Consider the following 23,034-nt stretch of genomic DNA (forward strand, 5'->3'; position numbering starts at 1 on the left):
TTGATTTTTTTGTTTATTAAATAAAATTAAATATTTATTTTTCCCCTTCTCTGATAAGTGACCGAAGCGGACATTTTATCTCATTTACCTTATTATATGAATGCATTTTAAGCTTACATTGACTCTTCATATAAGTACCTTCCAAATTACGTTAGCATTATAAGCTTTCAGTTTCTCAATGAAATAGAAATATTGATTATTAAGAAATTATAACATGGAAAAAAATTGTAAAAAGAGTTAAACTTAAAAATTTCAACTTCGAATGCTTACTTTATATTACAAAAGATATACTGAATTCAATTATTTAAACAACTTAATAGACAAACATCGTCATATTTACTTGAAAAGAAAAGCTTTAAGCTTGAAATGCGCAAGTCCAAATAACTTCATTCAATCCACGCCTCGGGTGTAATCTCTCATTATCTTTGTATTTTATATAAAATAACGCATATTTTAAGCACAAACAATGAACTGCATAAATTTGATTAGTGTTCATTTCTATTTCTATTCATTTAAATAAATTTGTGAACATAAGTAATTGGTAATCATATTTTCGTATTGGTGACAATGAAACTCGATGAAATAATTATTATTGGGTAAAATTTCTTGGTTAATTATGAAATTATTGGTAAAAGAAGAGTGAGAAGGAAAATGGGAAATGATGCACAAGAGGAGACATCTAAGAATTCGAGTGATCAAGTCGTTGAAAACACCGACGAACTGAGCATAGTAAATAGGACTGTTCAAATATTACAATATAAGGTACCTGTGCTTTCGTTATTTATGTTTTAGACGATGTAATAACTAACATACAATTTTCTCTTCTTATTTAGGGACTTCTATGGTCATGTTCTCTAAGAAAAATATGTTTAACTGCTCTCTGGCTTCCACTAGGTGCTTTAATATTTTGTTACGTATCGGCATCTATATTCCAAGCAGATGATATACATGAAACACATTGTAGGGTAAGTGTATATTTTATAGTAATCATGTTTTGTTATGAAAAAAAACAACACTAATTTATGATATTGTTAGGTTTACAATGTAGTACCATCAATAAGTGCAATTACGGGTATCAGCCCGCAAAGATATATATGGAGAATATGCATCGCTTACCACCTAGGACCAAGACTGCTGATAGGTTCATTATATTACAATTTTCATAAAGAACGCACTTTGTACATCAGAGATGAAAAGGTATAAATGATTATTTTTGTTGGTATTTTACTTTTTATTATTTTCAGTTAAACATTTTTTCAAAATTATATTTTATTTTCAGATGCGAGATTTAGCTACAAAACTGGGAGAAGCATGTTACTGGTTAAATTTAATTGAGCTTCTCGCGCTTACGGGCGTTACTTATGTTTCAAACAGAGAAAATTATTGTAAGAAACTTCTTTATTTACATATATCAAAATATTAAATTTACAATACGGTGTGAATTATTTAAGAATGTGATAATTTATACATTTTGTTTTTTCAGTCATACATGAAAAAATTTTCATAATTTTTATGATAGCATCGCTTTTACATATGCTATGTCGAGCTAAAGTAGGCTGTATAGCAAATGACAATGTAGAACCAGTGCGAACAAACAAGTTAGTATGGGTCCTATTTTATGTCGCCATTGCCGCTACTGTGGGCCTCATCATTTTTTTCCTTAGACATCGATTGTTTTGTCGACCACTCGGTAAGTTCATATACATAAGTATAGGTACTTTATATAAGTACATCATTTTGTTTGTTTTCGATTGGAATGACGTTGTTACTTTACTTAAAATTGATGTAGTATCTTTAACTTAACAATAATTATTTTTTATATTTTTAAATGTATTTTTTTATAATAATTTATATTTAAAAATGTAAAATTTATTCTCTTATATAAAAAAGTATATATCATTATTTCAGCATTTACATGGTTTTCTGTTTGTGAATACATCCTTGCAACTGCAAATATGGCTTTCCATGCGGTTGTCGTGCGAGATCTCCCATTGCACGAGTTGCAGGTCGTCTGCCCGAGTCATCAAAAGACCAACTAAACGTAATTGCTAATTAATTGTAAAAATCATAGCGCATATTTTTTATGAAAACACAAAACAATTTATTCGTATCGCTCGTATAACAAAATATAAAATACTTAAATGCTAACTGTACCAATATAGCTATAATAACTTTGCGTAAACATTAAAGATTAATATCGAGAACTTTGGAAACATATCCTTAACCAAATAAAATCTAAATTTATGGGACCATCACATAAATATAGTATTTAGGTAGGCATGTCACAAAAGGAAAAAAGGTCTTCCTATTCACGCCACCATTAAGTATTTAAATTAGTAAGTTACTATTTTTAAAGTCACTTTATAACTTACTTTATTAGTAAATGTTTTGTACTACGAATGATACGAATATTTTTTAAGGCCGAGTTTTAATAATAATTCACTTAAATTGCTTTGTGTAAGTCACTATTGTCACTTGTATCTATAGAGTACCTACTTCATTTTTCATACATACATTAATTCATAGTTATTGAAGTGCACAAAATTATAATTATAATATTTATTCATTTTTGACTGTTAGTAAACGTAGTACCTACATAGAATTAATTTCATTATCAAATTTACCATCTATAATTAATTAATTGAGAATATGCAAAAATCTTCTAATTTAATAAGTGTTTTTTTTTTTCGTAAATCTACGAAGAATTGTTTTTATGTAACGTTGTTAGGCTTGATGACGTCACTTGTTATGTCACAATGCGGGTAAAAATATTGACTTGCAAAAACCTTTTAAGGTTTGGCTGCACCGTCCCCGACACCCCCAGAAATATTGTGGTAATTGAAAAAAAAATACACTTAACATTTTCAGTATTTTCTATAATATAACAGATCTATCCAACGCTCATAATTATTTACTTATAAAAGTTAATTTCTCATACATCAATGAACACAATATTATACTCTGCTCGCTTATTATAAAAATATTACCAGGTACTTACATAAATGGTAATATTTTCCTTCTCTAATATAAGTAATTTTAATAATACGACAAGATATTAATTATTTACGAGTGCTTTCATTTACTTATTATGTTGTATAAATATGTCATTAATCGTAAGTTTTTCGTTGTAGATTAACATGTATCTACAAACTAAGTTATAAAAAAATATTATTTTGTTTTTTTAACGTAAATGTGACATTGTAACTTTAAGCGTTAATAGATCAAAGTATGGTAATATTTTCGCCTACATTCTTCTAAAATGCACTATCGTCCTGGAAGTATAAAAAGAGGGAGCCGGGTGCACTCCAGAGTACTCACTCTGATAATAATCCCATATTTTTTTGTAAAAATATGGAGAAGATCTGTTTAAACTTGAAAAACTGGACCCACGCTGCAAAAATCTTTAGGTTGACATTACTTATTTAAGTGTTACGCTGCACGGTAAAGTAAACCATGTATTTTTTTTAAATAACTAAAAACGTAACTCGGTTTAAATAGAATAATTATCACTTCCAAATGAATACTGGAGGGCAGGCTATGGAAAATATGCCCAGATGAGCTGATGAGCCCACGATCATCAATATTTCAAAATAAGTATAAATAAGTCTATCATGATTTAAAAAGAATATATAATATATAACCTACCCAATAGAAAATAATTTCTTTAGTAAAATTATCAAAACTAAAAAATCAAGAAAAATATTCACAAATTAGTAAACAACACGCACATAACAATTACCTGTTCATGTGTAATTAAGAAATGTTATAGAACAAATATACTTAATATATTGTTTATAATGTTGTATTATGTAAAAATATTGAGAGTGATGTCAATATTTTTCTAACTTGTGTTCCGGAAGGAATTTCTAGACTATATACCTACCTTCATTAAATTACTAAACTAATGTAGGAAGTTATATCATAAGCTATTTGCCTTTTCTTTTAACCAAATCGCTAATCATAAATATTGTTTCGCTTCTTCGTTTTTGGTAGTCCATTAGTGTTTTTATTAGTAACTCTATACTATATTTATAATTGAAAATATCTTTTGACTGTTAAACAATAATATCAAAAGGGATTATTAAATTAATATACCAAAGATTATGTCATCTAAATAAGAAAGATACATGCACATTTTCACGTAAAACTATTGACCACCTAAATGTTATATGAAAAAAGGGCAAGGTTAAAAAACATAACATATCTTTAAACTACCCAGTCGAAAACAAAAGTGTTTTTTAAAATATAAATCAGTACAACGTAAAAATATTACATTTTTAAAGATTTTTTGTGCTAGATTTTAGGATAAGACAATCTTATTAAAATTGATATAGAAAAATTTATAACATTAAGATAAAATCAAATTTGTAACTAATTAAAGAGTAGGCATAAATGATATTGTTACAACTATTATCAATAATTTTACAAAATTGCAAATTGTAAAATTATGATGCTGTTAAAGCAATTACTTATTATTAAAAATATTGTGAATTATTGTTCTTGAACTATTTTATTGTTATGTATAATTGTTTTTTCGTAATATAAGAATTTACTTGTTGAAATTTATAATATACTTACATAGGGTATTTTCTATATATTATTGAATTATTTATTTATATTTAATTTCATTAATTAATTTTCTTATTTAGCTATTTACAATGTGTTATGTCTACTGTGACTTGTTAAAACATACTTATCTAATGAACGTTTCAATAATTTTTAATAATTTTATCTTATATTATTGCATACAAAAATATATTTCGAGTAATTACTGTAAAGTCGCTGTTCTAAGTTATAAAGACAAAGTCGTAGTTGTATTGTAAATTTGAATTTTATAGCAAAGAGGTTTGATTAAGAATTCCTAAGATTGTTGCTTATTATTGGACAAGGAATCGGATGAAGAAGATTGTATTGCATAAGGTTCATGCATCTTGAGTCGGTCCGTGTCGCTACCGTGTGGTCTTGCTTTATGTATTATTTTTTTTTTAAATGTAATACATTTCATTTCATTTTATTGAACTATAATATGCATTGATCTTAAACACCTACATATATTATGACAGTTTGTTGATGAAATAAATTATTACTGTACACTATTATACTCTTTTATTTTATATGACCCATATATCCCTTACTAAGATTTTTTTTATTATTACAACTAAATTTACATGTAGTAAACAAATCAGTAGTTATAATGTTATTTATAATTGATTTGTATCAACTACAAAGGTTGATACTAGTCTGAATCTGAAGTCTTAGTTCACTCACTATATTTATATTAGTATCAGTCCTTTCTAGAATCTAGCTACTTCCTATAATGTAATTAATTAATAAAAACGTTAAAATTATGTTTATATTATGATCCCAGTCTTGTTACGATTTTTTTTTATATTCATTGGACTCTATTGTTATGATTTGTAGTTATTAATTATTAAACATAATAATATTAATAAAAAGTAAGTATATTGACTAAAAGTGGTTCGTTATGAATATTATTAGTTAAGTGAGACCTCTAGTGACAGTTCTACACTTCACAGCGAACCCACTGGATGGCGCTAGCAGTGTTGACAGATCTAAATAGTGAGACGCTCGCTCGCTGCCGTAACAAAGATGGCGGCCGACGGCAGCTACGCAGGTACGGGCGCGCGTGTGTGTGTGCGTGTGTACGTGCACAGCATTTCACGTTTGACCACTCTAGGCGCGCACACAGACGCGCGGCGGGGAGCGGGCGGGGCGCGCGCGGGTCGCGGGGGGCGACATCCATGAAGTTGTGTCAGCATATGCGCAAACGAGGTGCGCATTCGTCGCGTGCGTTGTCGGGATTCTTTGTGCCATTCTTCGCATACCAATAAGAGTATATTCTTTAAATTCACTCTTAAATTGACATTTTATCAAAATTCGCCCCTTCACTACACCTTCGAAGCTCGAAATAGGTAAGTAAAAAAATTATTACAGTGATTTTCATACAATTTAGTCGAGATTTTGACGATTTTTATACGGGAATGTCAACAATGCGATCGCGATCCTGCAATATTTTACATAGTTGTCGCGTTTGCTTCGCTTTGACTTCCGGTCGTTCGGGTGTCGGCATTTCGCGATGTAAACATTATCTAGTCATAGGTTTCGGAAGTTTATGAAAGCTGGTAGGGCATGAAGTGTGCTCAAGGTGTTTTTGTGTTGTTGGATTTGTCCGAGTGTGCTTGCTGAGATGGCGCAATTTTCGAAAGACGCGGTATGGTATCGTTCGCCCGCGATACACTTCAGTCGCGTCGGTGGCTGTATGCGATTTGACGTATGCCGCGCGCGGGGATGACACTTGTCAGCTTAATTTATGAAATGTCAAACGTTTTACATGTAATGCGCGAGTGAACGGTAAACAAATTAAAGTGAAAATTGATATTGATGCAGTGATTTTTTAAACGGTGATATGGACTGTTATTACTCGAAGTTTTATCCGAGGCGTAAGTATTTGTCGCTCTTTACCAATGATAAACAAACAAATTCCTTAAATATTTTTGTAGATTCCTAAGTCATGCCGCGTATTTTTGGTGAACTTTCGCGATTTGCTTATGTACGACAATAAATGAATTTGTTTTGAATTTTTCTCAAACACACGGTTATTCTTGAAAGCCAATAGTTATAAAAATGTATTTTATTATTTTTTTTATTTTGCGATAAAAGTAATTTTTTTTTACTGGATGTGCATTAAAATATGCAAATATTTTTGTGAAATTATTATAGTTTCATTCTATTTATATTTATTTATTTAATTATAGTTTTCTCAAGACTAGTTGGTGTACAAACAATATTTTTATAAATTCGAATAATGTCATTAATTTTTAATTATCGCAAAACAATTTCTTCTTTCTTTCAATTCTAGATATATTGCTTAAATTTGGTTTGTTTTTTAATTTACTCGTGAAGTTAGAAAATTATTAAATTTTAAATTCATTCAATATATATAGGAAAAATAACGATATTCACATAGGAAATATAAAATATATTCACATAGTTAAAATAAATATTATTAATTCTTTTGTTATCGTTATAAATAATATTAGAAAGTGAAAAAAATCCACATTTATCTAAAGCTGAAGAGTAAATGCCGCGCCTTTTTTCAAATTACTTTAAAGTTATGAAATAAATAGTAAAAAAGTTAACACAAAAATATAATTAGAATTGGCCGTTTCTATAAAGTTAATAGATATAGAAAATTTGTTCATTATCCATACTCGTAATGTCACCGACGAAGTACGACACTCAGGCCATCACTTCGTGACTTTGTGCCTTCGCACCAGTCGTTTTCATCTGCCAAGTTGGTGCCAAGAGTTATTTTGGTGAACTCTCTTGATGTTTTTATTGCGTCGCGACGGAGCGACAAGCAATAAGACGTGTAAACTGCTGACACCCGGGGCCCTCACGCGGCGTCGCACCTAATAGCCGATCTAGCAAGATTTATCACGTTCGAGTCTCAGATATATTGGATTTTGTTTTAATTTATTCTATAATTATATATATTGTTTTTTTTATTAAGGCTAGTCATGGCGCAGGGGCACAGTGTAACAGTAACGCGACTGGTTGTGGGTTCGATCCACACTCGAGCGGACGAATTATTATTTATTGATATTTTCATTTCGTCGCTCTCCGTTCCGCCACTCAACACGCAATGCCTAGGGAAATTTGGCGGAAAGTGGGGAACGAAGGTTCCCTCTGCCTACCCTGCTGTGTGCGGGATACACCGTGAAGCTGGCTTCTTTATTTATATATACTTTTTTCATTATATTACAAAAAGTATTTTTTATCGAAGATCTATTTGCGTTTCGTACCGACACGCTATAAAGTTAATTAAGATTGCAGTATAATATAATATCCGTTTATACAACAAACACATTGAAATATAGATAGATATCTAGATAAATTAAATTTTCATTTCAATTTCGTTTACGTTTTATATTTAGAATTAATGTTTAAAATAAATATACATTTAGAATATAAAACTTTTGGAGACCGCTGTCCACGTTTTTATAATAAGCAACTAAATACAGAATAGTTTATATCGTGATAGTCAAGCGTTCGTGTGTTACGCTACCTGCTCTTATTGACCTGCAACTCCCTAATCCCCGAACAAACTTTTCGACCACGAATCAAAGCCATTACATGTCACCCATTACGGAGTGCCTATTAATAGCTTATGGATAAGCATTGTGTTTGTTTTTTACTAAAGTAACGTATATTAAACAATATTTTATATATTCCAAGTAAATTAAATATTTATATTGTTTTTTTTAACATGATAGTTAGATAATTTTACATTTCTAATAAGGACAAATTGCTTTTTAAAAATACTTTTAATCGATATTAATGGGCCAATATAAAAGAAAATATTTATTCATTAAACTACGTATTAGTTTTTGCGGCACTAGCTGGAGATATGATTGCGACGACTATCCAGTAGCCTCGCTCTATTCTCGTATTCCTATTTGTGTATAACCATCTCGTGGTACCCTCGTCACTTATAGAGAAAACTCAACCTTACTAATATATTTAGAAGAGCTTACATTTTCTTGAATATAACATTTATGAAATAACCTTTTAGAACGCCGTCCGTTTTGAGCGAAAGGACCCACTCCTTGCCTCTTATTTATCTTAATTTTACTCCAGAGAAATGACAAATGAGCTTTATGATTGTACAAAATGTACCTAATATATAAATATTTATTTACAAATTTGTAATAACAAATATAATATCATGAATAAAGTTTTAGCTTAATGTACTAAATAAAAATAATAATACAATGGCGTTGTATCCAAAGAAGATTATATATCTATCCGTGCGTAAAATTGCAGTGATGAGTAAATAATCTATTGATAAGTGATATTTTTTGTGCTCATCTTTAATATTTTAGCAATTTTTCTGTATTCAAAAATTTAAAAATAAGACATAGTTCCATGATGGCGTACGATTGTGGATTCGACTTATTGAGTTCCCCCAGCCAATATGTAACGTCTCGTAATTTCGACGGAAAGTGCAAAAAAGGAGTGTATTAACACTCTGTTCCCTATGCTTACCCATCTACAGCGTAAAGCTTAATAAAAAAGAAAAATATACATAGACTCTAAATCTCAAATAAACAACAGCGACTGTGCCGGTACTAACAATCAATTTATTTCGGTGCAGAAACAGTCATACAAAAGCAAAATTAAAGGAGTTTCGCAATAATTTCCCGTTCGAGCTCGCGTATTGCAGGTAGCAGGTAGGTAGCGGGTAGGTAGCGGGTAGGTAGCGGGTAGGTAGGAGTATTCGATATGAAGCTTACTTTGAGTTCACTTGTTAAACTATCGTTGTAGTTGGAATTGTTCCCGCGCCGCTACCAGCTCTGTACGGCACGGTCTTGGCGATTTAATTAAACTTGTTATTTGTGCGTTTTATTTCACAATTGGGTCCGGCTCGCTTTGATTGTCCGACGGCTTGCGAGAAGCCAACCTTTTGTCTTGAACGATGCTCACTTCCAACTAACTTCCTTTGTATATTGTCTACGACGTCGTTTACTCCTTTAATCTTGTCTATTATTGGATATTCTCTTTAATTATATTATGGTTAAAAAGTACTTATAATGTCTATTGTAATTTTTTAAGGAGATTACCTCTAATTCTCATTAATCAGATAAACTTTTGAATGGACAAAGCTTTCAAAAACAAATGTAATTATGGAAATTTAAATAGAAAGGAAATTTAAATGCATTGCAATATTTATTATTTCCCGCCATTATTGTAAAACATAAGTATGTTTAGCGGCTCAGCTTAGTAAAGCTTAGCTAAGTCCTTAAATTTATGTGTTTTCAATATACTCTATTATATATTACAAATATTTTGAAAATATATCTCTAATTTTACTTATAGATTAAATTAAAATTAAATCAGCTTCACGCTGTATCCCGCACACAGCAGGGTAGAAAAAGGGAACCTAGTGTTAAGACCCTCGTTTCCCCACTTCTACTTATAGATTAATTATACTTAGTAATAAATAAAAAAATAAAATATCTACTTAAAAGTTTAAAATATCATCTTATTTAAACGCACAATACTATAAGTATAATAAAACGTACATAGATAATACTTTAAAAAAATATATCTGTTGTCTTTGATCAATTTTCTAAGTAACATAAATATAATTAAACAAATAAGCTTTGGATTTAGGCACCATTCTTAGTCCCTAAAGATTAATGTTCGAACACTCTCAGTTACTACGAAGCCGCGCGGCTGTCGCACTATAAATTAAACGTAGCTCATAATAGGAGTTGCATATTAAAACGTAACATCATCCTGCTCTAACCACAGAGCTAATCCTTGGAAAGACAAGGATATAAACAGTGGCGTCACCGTCGGACCGCTTTTTTTTTGTTATTCCACGAGACTAACGGTTTACCGTAACTCGGATACTTTGACTATTTCTATTCTTTGAATAATTATGTAAGTTAAATCTTTTATCTACAAACAGTAATAACATAACAATGCCGACATTTTTTTAAAGTAATATTAGCATTTAAAAGTATATGTTTGTTATTTAGGTTAAGTATAATATGTAGCTAGCAGTATGCGAGTGAAGCGATCTGACCAGATTGCTCGGCTGGCCCTGGCGTACCTATCTGCAATCGTTAAATGGTTACTTTAAGTCTCGATATGCGAACTATTTCCCCATGGAATGTCACCGTCAATGCACCGTACTTATATGTGGTCGGGCGGACTGAATTTTTTCTTATCGCTGTTGCTGCATTTTCTGCAAGTTTTCAATGGGAGCGACACGAACGAGCGGCGATCTCCACTACACTTGTCCACTCGTTTTGTGTTGCAATGAAGTATTACTAACTGCGTGCTGCCTTGTCCTGATAATATTTAACTACTATTTATATTATGGTTTATGGAAAGTTATATTTTTTATCTCAATATTACATTAAAATTTCATGAAGTCATTTGTGCTCCATATCCATCATGGTTCGGCATGATACTTGTTCTTAAAAATAGTTTAGTAATATATAGAAACTTAGCCAAGTCTATAAACTTCCTTTTTTATTAACACACCGACTTCTAACAAGAGAAGTGCTGCAGGCTGATAGGCTAACCGGCTAACCGTTTAAGTTAATAATATTACCCTATTAGAATGTAATGATTGTTTCAAATGCTATAGAACAAATATAGTGAATTATTGTTTAGTAAAGAAAATAATTATCACACACGATTACCCTCTTTTTTCATTATCCTTTAATTCTCTCCGCTTGTGGAGATAGCCGGCAGTAATAGCCGACCGACCGCCGTCATCCATCACGGCCAGTGCAATCGTTACGCTGTCAGTTCTATTCTGAGATCATATTTTTGCTAATGATTCGCTGGTGTAGTCAGATCTTGGAACCGCTATGGAACTGATTGATCTATCAGAGGCAGTTTTAGGATTTATAAAGAAAGTAATTAAAATAATATAATATTTTTCTATAATATATAAAAAATAACAATGTCTGAAGAAACTGAAACATCGTTTTACTATGTATATTTATAATTTTGTTGATTTTTGTAATAATCGTTGAGCTTCTCTGTAACAGTCCTCCGAAAAGTCGGCTAACATTAAATTGACTGATATTAGTTTTAACATGTTCATCGGCGCTCCAAGTAATAGCTACATTGTTATTCAGTTCACTTATCAATCTCTACATAATATAGGTGTTAGTTAATATGGACAAGTACAAAGGCACAATATACCATTGAAGTTAAGGAACTATTCCTACAATCATTAGCTTACCCGAGTAACTTTATAGTATACAACTAGCCTATAATATTTAGAAGATTATCCCTTAACTCCTAATGATTGAGGATTTCCATAGAGTTCCATTATGAGATCTTGATCTTGATGCCCTTTCAAATAAAAAATGTTTTTTTTTAAATCGCTTCGGAGAAATCGACGGACAAACACAAACAAATATAGTTAACGAATATAGAACCTACAAAAAAGAAATGGGTTAAACATGCAAAAAAATCCTGATCTAATTTCCAAATTATACAAGCACTTCTAGATTCCTCGGAAACGCGCACCAATGCAGCGCTGTTTATGAGCTTTGGTACAAATAAAATGTCGGATAGCGTTCCACGTGAGAGAGTTTATAATTTATTTGCTCGCAGTTTTCTGGCGACGATTTTCCCACAGGGGCGGTGTCTCAAACGAGCCGCGCCCTCCCTTTTTGTGGTTTTTTGTGGCGACACAACATACCCCGGTGGAAAACATTCAGTGATAACTGGCAACAATCGCTGCCGCCCGGATGCCCCTGCCATTCCAAGCATTCTTTCCGTCGGACCAACTCAGGCTTTTTCATCTAGCACCGCATCACAGGAGGATCTCATTCGTGACTCGACTAATGAACATTGATTAATTAATTCTGTTTCGAGTTTCAAGTTAAAATGATTGTAATCGCTTATTGCATATTTAGATGAATTTAAACTTGTTGAAATTTTGTAGTTTAAAAAATATATATTTCATTAACAATTGTTTTCTAAAGACAACGCAAAATTTTATACGATAGGTAAATATTTATAATTATGTTTATTTCCAAAGTGCACCAGAGTCAAACATAAACCTATACCAGTAGACCGACAACATTTCTATCAGTGTGTGTATTGTTATTATTAAATATTATTTATAAAATATATTTTGATTATTCTCTTGAAGTTCGTTGTAAAATTAACTTATCTGTAATGCTAGTTTTGCATAATACTGAAACTATAATTTATTAGCAACATAAAATGTAAAATGATTGCTGTAACGCCACAATTTAAGCGACAAATTTCATAGAAACGGAACATTTTCATGCTTTGCACGAGTACAACTAGTATTTTTATTAATGTCCCATTGTTTCTTAATAGCCGCTCTAGATTTGATATAGCGATAACTCCAAAGCACAGCGTTGAGTAAGGCGGTAACGTGGCCGTAGTTTTCGGCCGAAAACCGAAAAGCTGCTCCGGTAGATGCTATGTTAGATTTCCTGTATCTCCCACTTTGATCGCTATTTACTTACCAATTTCCAGAGAGAACGAATGTCGATTTCTTAAATTGTAAAGTAGGTTTAATGTCATTAAGTAAATAATTAATGAACGACTGAAATATTAATTAAAATTTCTCGTAACATACCTTAGAAAAAATAACGATTATCGGCAATCGGTATGACATTTTCTAAGTTTATGTTGTTTTGAGTTATGCTTTATGTAGGTCCTAGTAATTTAGGTTTTATAGGCAACAAATGTTTTTATGCCTCAAAAGTTACATAGTTCTTACAACGTGCGCGATAAATCGAATTAATAGGATTGTCTTTGATCTTAGTTCTTAGCTTGGATAATTCAATATACAACATTTAATTCAATATACAACATAAAAATTTAAAAATTACGACACATTTCTAGAAAATTACTATTATCATTTGTACATGTAACTTTTATTTTGCTTCATCGCAAAAATAAATATATTAAAATACAGAAATTTATATTTATAGTAAAAAAATAATAATTATAACTAATAATATTGATATTTGGCAAGTAAAATAATTAAACTAAGAGGCGCAATAATTCCAATTTTTTATTATAAAATATATTTTTAGTTTCTACACAGTCCAACAAAAAAAAAGAAATTCATTACATCACCAACGCTAATTTGCACATTCAATTATACCGCTTAAATAAAAATATTGAATGTGATTCAAAATGAAAAGTACTCTATTTAAAAACATATGAAAGTAATACCTTTGAAAATAGAGATGTCTTCTGTCAAAAACTCTTACTATCTATCTATCTATCTTACTTAAGTGTATGTACGTTTTCGACTATTCATAACGCTATGACGCGTGACGTACAAATCTGGTGAGATATATTACCGTTCCAGTTTGCCGACGATAAATCGCATGTTTAACTTCGCGGTGGATTGTTTATATAATTAACAATATAGCATTATACGCGATTTCCAAACTAAGCGGCGCGACGGCCGTTTGTCACGAAGTAAATTGCTATTTATTAGAATGATCTCCACATCGCTATAGATGCAACTTATTTGTAAACTGAAGTAATTGTTATGTTTTTATGTATTTAACAATAACAGTAAGGCCAGTCGATTCCCTCTCGAGGATAGTATTTAGCGTGGCGTTCAGTTCCGCAACTCAACACGCAATACCTCCAAAATTTGACGAAAAGTAGGAAATGGAGTGTCTTAACAATAATAGTTTAATGTTTGGTTTAAGGATATTAACTACCGACCGCACTTATCGGTAAATTCCTTTGCCGGAGTCTCTCACATGCATTGTTCAATAAACAGTCTGCTCATAAATAAGCCATAGCTATTTACCCAATCGGGCACCGATGGGCATTTGGTCAGATTCCAAAGCAGGCAGCCATGGAAGCCACGTGTGCTCGCCTCCGCATGCCGAATATGCAACCCTTGCTTGAATTTTGGCCCCTGCACCGAATATTCCACTATATCGGACAATGTGAGCGAATAATTCAATGCCGATATGACATGTCGCTTCGCTTTCCGATTGATATTGCGTTGTTGACATTGTTGATAACAATTTTTAAATTTCGTTTACTTTACTTCTTCTTTTCTTTATTTTGTTGTTTTTACTTTTTTATTTCTTTTATGAACTTTTGGACTCTTAACGCGGAACTTACTAGCTACATTAAAGTCACTATATGGTAAAATGGCATAGTCTTAACATATTATGTTTATAACAAGAATGATCTAAAAAAAGTATACTGACGACGCTAAAGCTAATATATATAAATTTCTTTTTTTTATTATTTTGATTTGCGTACTTCACTTATTTTATGTTTTGTTCGTTATAGGTAAGTGACAAATGGAAAGTTTACTTCGGTGATCCTTACACTCATGATGCATCCAGCAGGATATTACGCGAATATCGGTAAGCAAACCAGTAGGCTTTTATTATGCCTATAATATAACTTTATCAAAAAAAATTAGAGATTAGGATAATACAAGGATGATTTCCTTGGATTATCAGAGATACTCGTGTCTATGTTTGGCAATGAATATAGAAACGCTATCACCTTTTTATCTTAACATTTGTACATCATTAGTTTTTTTATTACAATGTTTTGTTTTCTATTTTCTCGTCAATTACTCTAGAACCAAAATGTCATGGGAATTTATTTAAGACTAATTTGTTGCATTAATTTGATATTTAATGATATAGATACCTGAAAGTGTGTCCAGCCTTTCATAACTCCTGAACTATTTAATCTATATACCTACATGAAATTTAACAGATTTATTAAGATCTGGCGTTTCTTGATACATTGACGTATAAAAACCTGCATTTCATCAAAAGCCGAACCTGAATCTGGATGATCTAGAAAGTTGATATTTGTAATGTATAAAGTGCGTATACTATACGCATAGTACCCATAAAATATGAAGGTGATTTTTATAATAACAGTGTATGAATGATTGCTAGTAATAATTTTATAGCAATACTACTTAAAAAAATATAACTTTTAAATAAGAGCTAAGTTCAATATTTAACATTGTCGTTCTCGACTTCGTTGACAAAACAATTTGAGATCTATATGGGTGCCAAGTTCTGTGTTCACTCGAGATGTTAGTGTAACCAAAACTAACCTATCAACCTAATAATATCAAGAATCCATATAATAAAGCGTATACGAAAAATATTCGCAATAAAAAAAGATTAATTATTCAATTTAACACATTTATGTTTTTATCACATCATTTATTCACATTTATGTTTTTAGTTAGATTTGAGTTTTTCTTTCTTTAACAGTATTATAGGAATTTACTTTTATCCTAGATTTGTACGCTGTATACATTCGAAATCAGCTGATAAAACCGCCAGTCGATACGGTTATTTAGATAAGTAACGAAATTATATACTTATTTATTTACAAGACGCATTTTACCTCAACCTTGATATTTTAAAAAGAAATCACTTTTATCTATATGTCATTCTCTACGTATATACTCTACATGTATTTATACAAATATATAAAAAAAATAAGACTGAAGAAGAATGTATTCAGGTGAATTGGGAATGAATCCCATCGAAAGAATAAATGACATAAGATTATTAAAAAAGATTTATGAAGCAAGAGTAAATGGTGAGACGCAGAGGGAGATGTCGATTAACAGTCGAAAACATATAATTAATTCTTGTATCGAATACTAGTGGACCCGGACGCGGCTACGCCTGCTTCAACTATAAGAATATTTATTAAATATATTCATGAAATTATTTTCAATTCTCAATAGAATTAGTAAGTAAATATAAGCTTAAATAATCAAAAAAAATAATAAGTAGATACACATTATTAGAAAAAAATATCTGAGTTATTGAAATGAACTAACAAAAGGATTAAAAGTAACTAAAAGATAGGTATTCTTAATATTAGAAAAAGTACCTAAAGTTTTCCGTACGTGCGTACATAGATATCGACTCTACGAAATAACTAAACATTTCTCTCTATTAAGTAGATTATCCTACTTATCGGGCAATATCGATTTATTTTATCGGGCAATATCAAATAAAATAAGAAGAGAATCAAAGTGTATTTTAAATTAATTATAAACAACAAATAAAGTTAGAAAATGTATGAAAATTTATAAAACCGTCAACGTCATCTGCCCGTTCGCGTCGGTCATACTGTGCCGCCCGCTAGGTGGCTAGGTCAAAATATATTAGTATATATGTGCCATTATAATGTTATATAGCCTATAGCACTTCTGAAGAATGCAGCTTTCATACAAAACAAAAACAATGAAAATCGGGCCAGTAGATCCAGAGATCTTAGCGTTCAAACAAACAAACAAACAAACTCTTCCGCTTTATTATATTAAGTATAGATACGCATTTAATCTGGTTAAATTGTTTCATTTAAAATGTATGATAACCGCGAAAATCAAGGATATAAATGGTTAAAATTAAAGTTAGTGCACGTAAAAAAAGTTAAAATTCAAAAGAAGTTAAGTTGAATTCATTTGCATACCTACATACTGTAAATATAGGATTTTATTTTAATTTTTGTTTGCGAATTAAAAATTTCCAAAAACTATATGTAGATAATAATTAGTACCGCAACGACTTACTCATCCATTCCGGCTATTATCAGTCTTAATTATAATTCCTGTCCAATGCTTATCGCAACTTATCTTTTCCGCGAAATTCACGATAATGTCTTATCGTGACGTCATGGCTTTTGTAACACAAATTTTGCAATGCAACTTTATTTCTGTAAATTGCTTTAAATCTTATTTATTATACAGTTTAAAAGGCTCGTCTCGTTAATTATAATTTAAATATTTATAATCTAAATACTAATGTTAAACTAGTACTATAGTTAAAAAATAATAATCAATTAAAAGATGCGATACATTGTTATAAGTGATAATTGTATTTATTATGTAAGATGTTGTGGCCTGCGGTTGCATACGTATGACAGTTGAATAGATCAGAAACGTTATTTTATATGCTTTTTAATTCGATACACATAGACTATGGTATATTCATTTTTTTTATAAATAAACTTTTAATTAACTATTAATACTGATCAATCAACTTAAAATATTTATTACTACCGAATATTTCAGATAATTGACTTTCTTTGGACCTCATTTAGAGATAGAGTATAAAAGATTTGAAAAGATCACTTCTATGATTTGAATTTGAAAAAAATTTTACTCTTCAATGGTGAAGGTAGATAGAATATTAACTGACATGCAAACGACTCGCTATATTTACTTTAGCTACTTCCGTAGTGCTACTATGGCATTTTATTTTGGGGTAATATAGTCAGTATTAGATGCATGTAGAGATTTATGAATGATAACATGCCTTGGGACTTGGGAATGAAATGCTTCATGTATGTATGTCTCAAAGGCACCATTGTCACTTTTCAGTAACTGATTGATTTTAAAAAAGTCACACTGAATTTCTTGCGAAGGTTCTCAGATCTAAAGCATTCACTTTAGTTAACTGGTAATAAATCATTTAATTACTTTCATTAGTCTTCCCATAATCTCTTCTATCTATCCTAAACTAATTATGCCTATTTTTTAAAAAAATATATATATTACGAACGTTTACGAAAATATTAAATATTATTTACACGTTTAAAATATAATTGTAATATAACGTTTTTTACTTTCTTAAAAATTATAAATTATGTATGCTTAATATTATCGTTTCCATCCTGTGTATTCTTTATTTTGTGATAGGTATATTATGGTCTTACATTTGATAAGATAATAGTACCAATCAAGTTCAAGATTAAATACAGATAAAAAAATCATATGTACTTTAAACAACAATATTTAGGTGTAGTGTGATTAAATTTACGAAAAAAATATGAAATTGAATGTAAATGATTACTTTAGTATTTACTGGAAAGACCGTTTGTTGCCTCAGTGTTTAGCATTGTCTTCATCTCAATACAAACGGAGAATGTTTATTTTGTACAACGCCTTTGTCAACTTTAGTTTAGACATGGGACGAATGTTTTAATACTAGTTAAGGTAAAAGCTAATATTGCTTTTCTTTCGACCAAAAAATAAAAATATTGGCAGATAATAATTATTTATCAACAGTAATAATTCATAATTATAAATTTCAAAATTTTGATTTGGAAAATAAGTGTACGAACCTTGGTTAAGTCATAAAAAGTAATGTTGAAATTAATTATTTCGAAATAACCGAAAATACCAGTTTTTTTTTTTGGAAATTTACCATGACTTTCACTTATTTTGAAACCTCAGCTCAATATTATCTGAGTATCTTAATTATGATAACGTTAAACTTCATTTAATTAAAATAAGAAATAAGCGTTCAATTCAATTATTAAAAAGAAAATATTGCTTTATGGTTATCGTTTAAATAATAGTTAGATATTTATTTATTTGTTGGCAGTATAAACAACTACTTATAATATGTTATAGATTAGCAAGAAAAATATTTAGATATTTTCTTTTATTAAGATTCAATTGATTTTAACTTGTTGTATTATAGACACTCATAGATTAAACTTGAAGATAAGGCAGCCATCGGTCTATATAAAAGTGGCAACCTGTTTAATGTTTTATAAATGAAGTGTTATTCCGTATATAATCCTTGTATGTTTATAAGGTTAAGAAAACCTGCGGTTATCTGTAACTCCGATATGATGAATATATAATAATAAAATATAACATAATTATATTACTTAAAGATTACTTAACATATCAATTTTAAATCTTTGGGTGATGACAAATTTTCCCTGCCTACACCATAAAAGATATATTTGGTATATATGGTATATAATAGTAATAATATTATAGGATCATGATAGCTAGGCAAGTCAGACAAAAACAATTATAGATGTGTTATGATGTGTTATCATTTACAATCAACTCTTGTACTTGTTACCTATTATTTTTATTATATCTTTCTCAGAAACGGCACACGTAATGGAAAAAACAATTATGCAAATTTATACGAAATGTATGACCATGTTGTTAAATAACAATTACTTAGCTAAATATGCTTATGTAATCTAGTTTACTCCACTAAAATCATTCATTATAATTGCAAGAGTAATGATGCTAGGTACCTATATTTTAAAATATATCGACTTACATATGTAAGTAAGTGTACTTATATATTCAATTCAATGTTACTTCTCTGTTATTTTAATAGGAAATTAATTTTATCTTTAGTTGACAAGGGCAAAAATTATTAACAACAAAAAATTGTCAAAATAAATATATTTTTATATAAGTGAAAAAAAATAAGGATATTGCTATTGCATAAAGTTCTAAAGCATAAACAAATTATGTTTGTGTATATGTGGTTTGAAAAACACACGCGCATGTCGTTCTTCTTATAAAGTATAACAAAAACGTTAATAAAGTGAATACAAGAGTCATAGTTAAGGTAGTTTCTTTCGTTTGCAAAAGTTTCAGATAAATTTGGCGCCATTACTTGACTTTAAATGGTTGCTGAATTGTTGATAGAAAAGCAATTGATTGCCCAATTATATACTAACGATTGAAGATTCCTTACCCCGTTACTCTAGACGTTTAATTAGAACCAGTTTTATTGTTTCTATTTGTACAAGTATTAACTTGTAACTTTTTCATTCTATCAAAAATATCTAAAATATAATACATGTAATAAGAGCCAAGTTGAATGTTAAACAATATGTCGTTATCGACTTTACCGACAATTATCTAATATATGGGCACATTTATGTTTTTGATGCTATATCACTACTTTTTGTAAAGAAATTATTCTTTTTGATCGTTAAAATATTGTTATTAATTCTAAACTCGCGTTATTTTCCCACATTTATGAAAACTTATTTTTTTTTTGCAATCATTAATAATTTTCTTTTTTTATATTTTTTCTGTGTAAAAAAGTCCACCTTGGTCATCCGGGACGATGTTAGGCTATTTAAGTTAGGGAGGTGGTCACGAAAATGCTTTTAGACGTTAATATATCATTAACCGTTTGAATCAAATGATTAAACAGCGTAAAAGCTGTAAAGAGTTCAAAAGTAGTTCGAAATTATGAGTGTAAAACACATATGGCGCGTTTCTGACTTAGCTAGACTCGCTTGTGCGTGTAAAAAATATGTACATCTATTATAACATTATTTGTAATAAAAAATGATTAAAATTGTTATAATAACTTTACTATATCTTACTGAACTTAATCTGAAATGATAGTTTTTTAATCAATATATTTTTATTTTTGCACCATTTATATAAATATATTGCTATTATTTATATCTACTTGGTATAAAGTGCATTAAAGATAAAATATAATTTAACATAGATATACGATATATTTAAAGTTTTTTTTTAAATTCATTATCTTCCACTTATCATTGTTATTTCAATACCATCGCATGAGTAATTGGTTTCTGGGCTGATTTTACTACCCTATTGGCCAAACACTATAATTATGTAAAACCTTTTCAATATGTTTAACTCTGTATTTTTCCCAAAGGTACTTAAACTTTTCTAATGAGATTTTAGAGTTAGAGTATACAGGTGTGAAGATAAAATTGAATTTTTAAATCTGATTTGTACTAATTGACTTTCTAAAATTTAAAAAGGGCAACATTTATAACGTATTTTAAAATACAATTGTGATTTGCATCAAATTTTAGATCTGATTTATCAGCTTATTATATAAAAATTTCTGTAAGTATTTGTAATATAATCTATAAAAATAATATTACTAAAACACCAATAATCAAATAAATATATAATTGATCAAAAAATGTCGGCCACTTGTTTTAGGCACCTACTCATGAGTACGCTAGAAATGCCGGCTTTATCGCGAAATACCCATAAAAATATGATTTATAAGCATCGCCTCACCAATGTGCCTCACGTAATAAAATTGACGGCTCGCTACCATAAGCACTTCTATCGTGCGAATTCCATCTACAACGGCACTACGCATACCTAGATCGTGCTTTAAACCTATTTCGCCTAACGCGGACAAACAACAATTACCTTATTCGACATTCAATAAATAATATTATAATATAGTTTCATTACTTTCCTCGAACTCTTTTGAACAAATACAATAAGTGGAGAACATTTTACGGTACACGAAAGGTTTAGTAAAAAGCGCGCCCATTGTTCATCTCGCGCTAACCTTTGCTTTTACGGACGTTAATAATAAAGAGTCGGGAAGTACAACGGATGCAGTGAGTGGTGAGTGGTGAGTGCATGCGAGCCTCTATCGCCATCGTGACATAACGCGCTCGCCCCGCCCCCGCCGCCCGCCGCCCCGGCCCCCGCCCCCGCCCACGCGCTCTCGCTCTGCCGCCCCGGCGCGAGCGAGACGGAACGCGCGCCGCCGAAGCCTCCGCGCCCGCGATTCTAAGAAAACCCAACTGTTATTATCTGACGCGGATTGTTCTCGACCTCTCGCTCCTCTCTCATGAATGAACGCGGCGCCTGCAGGTGCGCACCCTCGGGCGCTATATTTTGACGATCACTTCTAAATTTGTGGCAATTTTCGACACGCTACGCCAATTTACGGTGGCCGATGCTCTTATGCTAATTTAAATCGGACAGGAAGTCGATTTGAAGGAGTTTGAGCCAATTAAATTTGCATGAACATTCCACGAAACTCTCCCGTGTCGATCTGTTCGCGTTCCCGTCAGAGTGATCGGACATCAATCACAATTCCGTTGGCACTCGCCGTTGCGATAATTTGAGCGTGCATATAAAAAGATTCATTGCGCTTTGCCAATGATTGAATAATCAATTACTATTTATTTACGAACTATAATTCTGGGTATTATTATGTCTAATTTATTATATTTCCATGTAAATTTTACATATTTCATTTGAGCATACATAAAACATTGTAGTTGCGACCACGGAAATGTTAGTTATGTGTTTAAAGACATTTAAATCAGTAGGCACTGTAAAACGGTATAATTTAATCTGTTCATAATTACATAGTTTGATTTCAATATTTCCTTATGATTTTAATATGTATTTACATAAATTTAGCTCACCTTGTATATTACGAGAAAAGCAACTCTTTTCAGCTATCTTTTGTTGTGAAAAATATTTGTTTACAATCAAAAGTATATTTTAATTAAAAAGGCCAATAAAAATATGTATCAATTTTTTTTTTGGAAATATGACAGCGAATTCGTATTGCAGGAAGCTTAGCGTCTTGGCACGGAACCCGACGGCGATATTTACGAGTAGGTATACATTAAATTTCTGTATCACTTTAAACGTGATATTTAACATTATGTATTCATATGACTCATACAATAATTTTAGTGTAAATTTATCAGACTGCAAAATGTTCTTATATTGAAAGCAGATTTGTAAATTGAATCGTTATATATACTACAAGAGCCCATTTGTTTGTCTTCTGTCGACATATCGAAAACAAGTTAAATCTTTATTAAATTGAAGAAATATAAATATTTGTTTTGTCAATAAAATATTCATATATCAAATAT

General features: G+C 30.6%; 2 protein-coding genes across 6 annotated transcripts in view; both read left to right on the forward strand.

The window, feature by feature from the left end:
- Positions 1-509: 509 nt before the first annotated feature.
- On the forward strand, positions 510-5,096 carry LOC146529847 (post-GPI attachment to proteins factor 2-like). Its single transcript, XM_085200582.1, has 6 exons — positions 510-762; positions 834-965; positions 1,036-1,197; positions 1,280-1,385; positions 1,484-1,690; positions 1,909-5,096. Exons 1-6 carry the CDS (start codon positions 652-654, stop codon positions 2,037-2,039), a joined length of 849 nt encoding a protein of 282 aa, XP_085056708.1. The 5' UTR covers positions 510-651; the 3' UTR covers positions 2,040-5,096.
- Positions 5,097-5,760: 664 nt separating this feature from the next.
- Positions 5,761-23,034, forward strand: part of sd (TEA domain transcription factor 1 homolog scalloped) — a 62,761-nt gene continuing 45,487 nt past the window's right edge. Inside the window, exons 1-2 of one of the 5 annotated variants that reach the window (XM_085200164.1) lie at positions 5,761-5,933; positions 14,869-14,945. In XM_085200164.1, the coding sequence (XP_085056290.1) occupies positions 14,912-14,945 (34 nt within the window). In that variant the 5' untranslated portion in view covers positions 5,761-5,933; positions 14,869-14,911. Of the gene's footprint in view, positions 5,934-6,086; positions 6,462-14,868; positions 14,946-23,034 lie in introns of those variants that run through there. The other 4 variants (XM_085200163.1, XM_085200167.1, XM_085200168.1 and 1 more) reach the window with 4 other exon arrangements.

The sequence above is a fragment of the Heliconius melpomene genome, chromosome 17 (assembly GCF_056956725.1).
Source record: "Heliconius melpomene rosina isolate 202511_hmr_F chromosome 17, ASM5695672v1, whole genome shotgun sequence".
Taxonomy (NCBI): Eukaryota; Metazoa; Arthropoda; class Insecta; order Lepidoptera; family Nymphalidae; genus Heliconius; species Heliconius melpomene.

Excerpts from the sequence above, each read along its gene's own strand:
- LOC146529847 (XM_085200582.1), top strand. The coding sequence starts at position 652 with ATGGGAAATGATGCACAAGAGGAGACATCTAAGAATTCGAGTGATCAA. Across the intron at positions 763-833 it reads TTCAAATATTACAATATAAG|GGACTTCTATGGTCATGTTC; the intron begins GTACCTGTGCTT and ends CTTCTTATTTAG. Across the intron at positions 1,198-1,279 it reads TGTACATCAGAGATGAAAAG|ATGCGAGATTTAGCTACAAA; the intron begins GTATAAATGATT and ends TTTTATTTTCAG.